The sequence below is a fragment of the Cibotium barometz genome, chromosome 43, assembly GCF_041138505.1.
Source record: "Cibotium barometz isolate CiBa-2024 chromosome 43, ASM4113850v1, whole genome shotgun sequence".
NCBI lineage: Eukaryota > Viridiplantae > Streptophyta > Polypodiopsida > Cyatheales > Cibotiaceae > Cibotium > Cibotium barometz.
The window spans coordinates 146,999-155,576 of record NC_141088.1 but is presented as its reverse complement, the minus strand read 5'-3'; the positions used below and the strand labels follow the sequence as shown (position 1 = coordinate 155,576).

The window sequence follows — 8,578 nt, the reverse complement described above, 5'->3', positions numbered from 1 at the left end:
TCATTGGTTTCAAATGGGTGTATAGAGTGAAATGTAAGTTGGATGAATCAATAGAAAGGCATAAAGCAAGGCTGGTCACACACATGGTTTGGATTATGATGAAACATTTATTCTTGTTGCTAATATGGGAACAATGAGATCTATGATTGCATTGGCTACATCAAATGGTTGGCAAAAGCATCAAATGGATGTAAAGAATGCATTTCTAAATGGTGAATTGTAAGAAGAGGTATTCATGGAGTAGCCAGAAGGTTATGTGTATCCTAAATATCCCACAGAAGTTGAAGAAGGATTTGTATGGGTTAAAGAAAGAACCACATGCTTGGATATAAAAGATAAGCATGTATCTCATAAACATTGGTTTTCATGTGGGAACATCACATTCATTACTATATGCAAGAAAGACAACACGTGACTTGATTGTGAGAACAGGTGATTCAAGAAAGGATATTGCTAATGTGAAAACTTCATTATGTGGTGAATTTGACATGAAATACTTGGGATAATTGAGATACTTTCTTGGCATTAAAGTGGTGAAATCAAAGAAAGGCATTTGGTTGGTTCAAAGGCAGTATGCATTGAATATACTAGTAAAACATGGCATGACAGGTTGTAAGCCAATGAGCACACTATTGAACCAAAATGTGAAGTTAAGGGTTGATTGTGGTGATGAGACAATGTATAGAAAGATGGTTGGTAGTTTGATATATAAGAATATCACTAGACCAAATTTATACTATGCAGTTGGGCTTGTGAGTCAGTTTATGCAAAGCCTAAGGAAACCACATTTGGATGTAGTGAGAAGAATCTTGAGATATGTGAAAGCTACATCACATTATGGACTCTTTTATGAGTATGATGACAAAGCTATGGATGCTCACAGATATATAGATGTAAGTTGGGTAGCTAGTTCTTATGATAGAAGATCTACTAATGGCTGTGCTTTCACATTGAGAAGTGCAGTTTATGGACTCTTTTATGAGTATGACAAAGCTCTGGATGCTCACAGATATATAGATGCAGGTTGGGTAGGTAGTTCTTATGATAGAAGACCTACTAATGGCTATGCTTTCACATTGGGAAGTGCAGTTGTAAGTTGGAGTAGCAAAAAGCAACCCATAGTTACTTATCTAGCACAGAGACAGAGTATAGAGGAGAAGATATGGGCATATATGAGGTGGTATGGTTGAAAAAGCTACTTGAAGATTTGGGATATCAATTTGATGGAAAATTTATCACACATTGTGATAACATGAGTAGCATACAATTGGTAAACAGTCTAGTTTATCATGCTAGGATGAAACACATAGAGGTCCATTATCACTTCATCAGGGAGAAAGTGTTGGATGGACATATAGAGTTGACATATGTGAAGACTAAAGAGTAAGTTATAGATATCTTTACCAAACCACTTGGTAAAGAGAAGTTTGAACACTTCAAAGATAGTCTTGGAGTACATGAGATGGATATGGTGAGCTTGAGGGGGAGTGTTGAGAATGCAAGCTCATCGGGATCTGGTGGATAGCGGTAGCACGTGGACACCAGTCTAGCAATGTGTGTGTGGATAATAATGGCCGTGTCTATCTAGCCAGGTGTGTGGACATTAGATTGAAGCCAAGTACAGGGTCCATGAGGAGGACCGTGTACTTGGCTTTTTTCATGTTGTCTTGAGTTTACTCATTGATCACATGTAACAACTTTTTGGTCTCATAGACCGGGTCTTTCGTAGACGTTAATCACATCTTTCTTTCTCTCTATACCGTTGTAGATGTGAAGGACCCACTTTGATCCCTCACATTGTATCATTGTACAATGTAGCATAGTACTAGTGGCACCTAGACGGTTGTTGTTTCTTCTCTCAGCTCTAGTTGGGTTTTTTTATCATGTTTTTTTTTATGATTTTATCACTTCATGGACACATTGTAACACTTTTGATCTCATAGACCCTTTGGTCTTTTGGAGACGTGAGTAGGAACCTCGTGAGGAGAGGATATGCACTATATGCCAAAGGGAGGTCGAGTCAGAGGAGCACTTCATATGCAAGTGCACCATATATTATGAGATTCGAGGGAGGTTCCACTGTCTCTTGAGAGAGGGGTTTGGACCCTTATCCAAGATCATGGATTACCCACATCAGCAGTGCCTAGGCCTCTTCCTACTAGAGCTTCATCGCCACAAGGCACATAGACTCACTAATTAGGGAGTCGAGACCCCGTGGAAGACATCCACCCCGGCCCCAGGTGACCATCACTCCCACACATAGCCACCTTCCCATGCCTAGAGGATCTATAGAGCCTTCTACAGGCTGCCCCCATGCTTGATATCCTTGTAGGAGGAGCTAACCTTCAGGGGGTTAGCTCCATAGGTTGTATGATGATGATCATCCCATTTTGTACCATATGGCTTGGATTTGACATTCCCAGCTCATAGCTCTCGTCTTTTTTTCCTTTTGTACCATGATGAGATTACATGGACATTATTGTATCGCTTTTGGTCTCGTAGACCCATTGGGTCTTTTGAAGACATTTAATATAACTTTATTTCTTTGTTTCTCTGTTTTCTTTTCCATTCCACGATGAGATGTGCCATGGGCATTATTGCATCACTTTGGTCTCATAAGCCCATTGGGTCTTTAGTAGACACTTAATATATCTTTCTTTCTTTCTCTCTCACGCGCACCTCCCATTTGTTTGTCTTGCATGCTGGTGGTGCCGCCCTACTGTTCGCGTTGCACACCCCGTGCTGTTCATGCTACCCATGCGCTCTGAGGCTCTGTCTCCTTAATTTACTCATGCATCACATGTAACAACTTTTTGGTCTCATAGACCTTTCAGAGTCTTTCCTAGACGTTAATAACATCTTTCTTTCTCTCTCTCTACACAGTCATCGATGTCAAGGACCCATTTTGACCCCCTCACAGTGTGTCATGTAGCATTGTACCAATGGCACTTACACAGTGGTTGTTTCTTCTCTAAGCTCTAGTTGTATTTTTTTATCATTTTTTTCCATGATTTTATCACTTCATGGACACATTGTAACACTTTCGGTCTCAGACGCTAATATAACTCTCTCTATCTCTCTCTCTCTTTCTCCCCCCCCTCCCCCCAACACTTTGTTCGTGCTGCACTGGTGGCTGCCCTATTGTTCGGACATCATGTGGATGGTGAAGTTCAGAAAAATGAACAGCATGTTATGCATGATGATGTAGAAGAAGTTGTGAGAGAAGAGTGGACAGCTCTAGAGGAGGCTAGACAGTCACTAGATGGCTGGTCCGAACTTTGCAAGAGAGAAAACTCTCAGCTCCTCTCAGTAAACAGGACACGGGCTCGTTCTAGGAATGAACCACATCATGCGGATGTTGCTTGGTTGAGTAGCTTGTGTGATGTTGATGAGCCAAGCTCATTTGAAGAAGCTCAAGAACATGAGCATTGGATGGAAGCTATGCAGGATGAGATGAATGCCATACATAAAAATGGCCCTTGGGATTTGGTGGATTTGCCTCCTGGCAAGAAGGCAATTGGCACTAAGTCAGTGTACAAGTGAAGAGAAAAGCTGATGGTGCTATTGACACGTACAAGGCAAGGCTTGTATCCAAAGGATATGCACAACAAAAAGGCATAGACTATGACGAAACTTTTGCACCTACTTCTAGAATGACCACCATTAGATGTGTGATTGCATTGGCTGCCCATCATGGTTGGAAAGTACATCAGTTGGATCTTAAGACGGCGTTCCTCAATGAGGATTTGCAAGAATTGTATGTATCTCAGCCCATTGGATTTGAGGCAAAGGGTCACGAAAGAAAAGTATGTAGATTGAAAACAGCATTGAATGGCCTTAAACAAGCTCCCCAAGCTTGGTATGAGAAGATACATGCTTCTTTCACTAGCCAAGGCTATCAAAACAGTCTGATTGAAAGTACCCTCTATGTCAAGGTGGACGAAGAGGATTTGATTGTGTTCATCCTCTATGTGGATGACATGATACTCATCACTGGGACAAATGAGGATAAAAACGTGGCATTCAAGGATGATTTGGAGGCCTCATTTGAGATGTCGAATCTCGGCCTATTGCACTTTTATTTGGGCATACAGTTTATGTAGATAGATGAGGGCATTTTGCTCATAGTAGCAGGGGAACCCCGTTTCCCCCCATTGGGAACGGTGGAACGCGTTCCCCCATCGCTTGAACCAGTGGAACGTTGGAAACGTGGGCTGGAACGTTGAGGTGGTCGAAAAGACGTGGAACGGTAGGGAACAGTGGTGGAACGGGAGAGGGAACGCAAGCCTGCCGTTCCCCCACGTGGGAACGCTGATGACGTGGATTTTTTTTAAAAAAATAGAAGCCCGTAAGCCTTGCGCAGTCGCTTTTCGAAAATTCGCACCCGGGTCCCGTACGCCTTTTGCCCGTCGCTTTTCGGAGTTCACACCTGTACCAGTCGCCGTTGCTGTCCACGACTCGAGTGCCCGTACTGTCCTGCCTGTTCTGTACTACATAGTACAGTCGCCCTAGCCAGGCAACCAGCCCTTGCAGACTTGCAGTGTACACTGTACACATAGTGACTACATTCATCTAAAAGGCAAGGTAGCAAGCTTTTCTCTTTCTTCTCTCTCTCTTTCTTTGTTTGATACCTATGTCACAATCTGGACTGCACACTGCACAGTCTCTTCCCATTAAACACAAGAAAAAAAAAGGACTCATTTCTCTGTAATGGTTAACTTTGAAAGCCTATTCAACTTTTTGCTCGAATTTGCAGAAATCATGGCTTACTCAGGTTCAAAGCGATCGGCTTCGAATGCTACTTGGTGGGACGAGGTTGAAAGGTATTCATCTAAGGGAGGTGCAACACGATGGAAATGCAAGCAATGTAACAAAGAGAAGTCAGGAGGAGCAAACCGTGTGAGAGCACATCTATGCCATGTAAACAATGAAAAAGCACAAGTGAACAAATGCCCAGGGACAACACCTGAAATGCGTAGAGAGCTTTTGGCAAAGTACCCAAGTGAAGAGGAGAAAGCATGTGCACGAAAGAAACCGGCAATCGATGCATCTTACTTCAGTAGACAAGGGAAAGATGTACACTTGGGAGATGGACAACAGTGTGGTGGACTTGGGAGCTTTGCATTTTCCCAAGATTCGCAGTCTATGGCTGCAAGTTCCGGCAAGCAGCAAACCTTGGGAGCAGCTTGGGATCCCCGCAAGAAAGAGAGGGTAGATGCAGCTGTTACAAGGTTCTTTTATCATGATCATGTAGCATTCAATGTTGCCAGGTCTCCATATTTCATTGAAATGGTCCAGGAGATTGCACGGTATGGCCCAACATACAAGCCTCCTTCATATGAGACACTACGCACCACCTTGTTGCAAAAGGAGAAAGCTGCAATTGAATGTGCTTTAGAGTCTGTGCATGAAAGTTGGGCAAAGAATGGTGTGTCACTTTGCAGATGGTTGGAGTGACACTCGAAAAAGGTCCATTCATGGCATGGTTGCTTATTCTCGAGGAAGAATGCAATTCATTTCCTCACATGATGCTTCTGGGACTGGAAAAACTGCAGATCAACTTGTGGAAGAGTGGGCCGAAGGTATTGAGAAAGTTGGACTAGAGAATGTTATTCAATTCTTAGTAGCTGATGGTGAGGCAACAAATAGAGCAGCTGGTCTTAAGCTTGAAGACAGGTATCCGCATATCACATTTAGTCCATGCTTTGCTCATTTTTTGAGCAACTTATTGAAGGATGTTGGCAGCTTGCCATGGGTTATCCACACATTCAAAAAGGCAAGGAGATAATAAGCTTCATTCAAAACCATCAGTTTATTTTGAATGAATTCCGCAAGAGATCGGCCAAAAAGGATCTCTTGAAGTACTCAGAGACACGCTTTGGTTATAACTTTCTCATGATGAAGAGGTTATCCAAAGTGCAATTGCCTTTGAAGCAGTTGGTTGTATGCAATGAGTGGATGGGATGGGCACTTTCTCGGTCAAGAGCCGGCATAGAGGTTGCAAGAACCATACAAGACTTCACATTTTGGGATGAAGTCAATACTATCAATGCTATGATGAAGCCGATCATGCGCTTGATGTGGATTGCAGATGGACGGGAGCCATGCATTGGCAAGGTTTATGAGGGGGCTGACCGAATGATCGAGAAAATAGGGGAAATGGGCTTGTCTGATGAGAAATATGCAGAGGTTCGAGAATTATGTGAAGCACGATGGAATGGTTATCATTCTCCTATGCATGCTGCTGCGTATGTCTTGGATCCCGAGTTCCAAGGATGTGGACAAGAGGCCGATGATGAGGTGATGGATGGTTGGGAGACAGTGCTTTCTAGGCAGGTTCGTGATGCAGATAAACGAAGGTTGGTGAAAGACCAACTTGGATTTTATCGTAGCAAGTTGGGAAGGTTTGGATTGGCTGATGCACAGAGATAGGTTTAAGATAGGGGCTGCTTTATGGTGGGAGGATTATGGGGCTCGTACACCACAGCTTCAATCATTGGCAGTAAGGATCTTATCTCAAGGTGCAAGCTCCTCTCTGATTGAGCAGCTATGGAGTGTGTTCGGCCATGTTGCATCTAATAAGAGGAACAAATTTGGGACAAAACAAGTCAATGACTTGATTTTTGTAAGTGCTAATTTGCGCTTGCTTGGTGATATGGCATCTCCCAAACCAGAGAAGTTTATATTGCTTGATGAAGAGTCCTCGGCGGATGATGAGGAGACACATGGACTTGCAGATCGTGGTCAGGATGGGATTGAAGATTTGGATGCTGCAGATGTTGGTCTTGATGATATGGCTTTCTTGGATGACATAAATGATAGTCTCCTTGATGGCATCACTGGCAGTAGCCATGCATGATATCTCCTTACTATTTGCATGTCACCTTGAGGCTTGGACTTTGGACTTGGATTGTTTCTTTTATCTAGGCTGTGCCATGTGGGCCACATTTTGTGCTTTTTGTCACTTATGTCATGTATGATGTGGGCTAATTTATTTTGACTTGTGAGATCTATTCAGTGTTAGTATCTAGCCATGCAAATTATGGTGCACTAGACTTTAGTGTGTCTCTGATTTGGTTATATAAATGAGCATTGTATGTTAAGATTTATCGTCATTTCTAGGAATTATCTAGGTCGTTCCCTATTTCCGTTCCCCCTCGTTCCCGTCCCCCCTTTTTCTCGTTCCCGTTCCCCTGGTGGTGCTTCCGTTCCGTTCCCGTTTTGCCGTTCCGTTGCTACTATGATTTTGCTACTTCAGTCCAAGTACATAAAGGGGTTGTTGGAAAGGTTTAAATTTCATGATTGCAAGCCTATTTCTACTTCGATAGAACCCGGACTTAGGCTGAGCATGTATGATGCAGAAGAGGCTTTTGATAGCACATATTACAGCCAAGTTGTGGGCTGCCTCATATATTTGTGTAATACCAGGCCAGACATACAGTATGGGGTGTCTCAATTGAGTAAGTTTATGCACAACCCAAGGTCAAAGCATTGGCAAGCTGTGAAGTAGCGATCGAGTGTTTCAACACTCACAGGGTACCCATGATTTTGGATTGTTTTATCCGGGGGCGCGGGGGCGGGGGGGGTGTTGAAACCGGCCTCTGGTAGAAACCAAAGTGCGGTAGACTAGCAGTCACCTATCCAATTGTAGTCCAGACAAATAACAAATGAACAAGAGCTAGAATGCTCCAGAACAAAAAGGAAAACGACACCTGCTGGTCCCAAAGCTTGCCGCCCCTTTCGGTATTTCTTTATTCGAATTCAAAGGAAAAGTTTAACTGAGTACATCAAAGCCAGTGAAGGAAAGTAAACTTGCATGTCCAATCTGGCAGCCCTCAAGACTTCTTAGCATAGAGGATTCACGTACAGATCTGTGTCCCACAAAAGCAACACACTGTGGTCTCCTCTAATCAACCAAGACAATACAACAGGGCAGCCTTGAGCACGCATCTGGCTGTTCCATGTTCATGGCTTCAAACTCAGCACAAGTACAAATCCACTGTCCAACTCTGTTTCCACCCTTCAAACTGCCATACCCCTCCTCTCACAAAGGGCCAGAAGAAACAACTCTCTAGCAGACATAAGCCAGTGGTGGAAAGAAAGAGAGAAAGATATGTTCAGAGTTTACCAACTTTTATGCACAGTTCTGCACCGGATGGATTGACCGTACCAGTCTGTACTCGCAGCTGCCTGTGTCAGCAACTAGCACTTCTAACGATGCCTCTTCTACATCAATTTCTACTTGGAAGAATCCTCTCCCAAGTAGCCTCACATCTTTAAAGTGGAGTGCGGAGTTGGAAGGCAACACCGCTAGTACCCAGTCGCTCGCGGGCTTGGATACAAGAGGGTTGAGAACCAAAGATTTTTCCAATGATCATCATCTTGGAGTCTTTCTTTATTTCAGCGAAGAGGAACTCAAGCTCGTCTTGTGAAAAATGGATGGTTCGTCCAGCCGGAGGAGGCTGATCAAACATGATGCTAATCAAAATGAAAGGCCAACTTGAATCCTGTTAAAGAAAATTTCATATTTGAGCACGGCGGAGGGAGGGAAGTGAAGAGAAGGGGGGTAGAGGGGAGG

General features: G+C 43.4%; 1 protein-coding gene across 1 annotated transcript; it reads left to right on the top strand.

Annotated features, from left to right (window-relative positions):
- Nucleotides 1–4,761: 4,761 nt before the first annotated feature.
- LOC147613393 (uncharacterized) lies at nucleotides 4,762–6,990 on the top strand. The gene is made up of 5 exons (XM_086781136.1): nucleotides 4,762–5,428; nucleotides 5,556–5,638; nucleotides 5,746–6,220; nucleotides 6,393–6,778; nucleotides 6,928–6,990. The coding sequence occupies exons 1-5, from the start codon at nucleotides 4,762–4,764 to the stop codon at nucleotides 6,988–6,990; spliced, it is 1,674 nt and encodes a 557-aa protein (XP_086637262.1).
- Nucleotides 6,991–8,578: the final 1,588 nt, after the last annotated feature.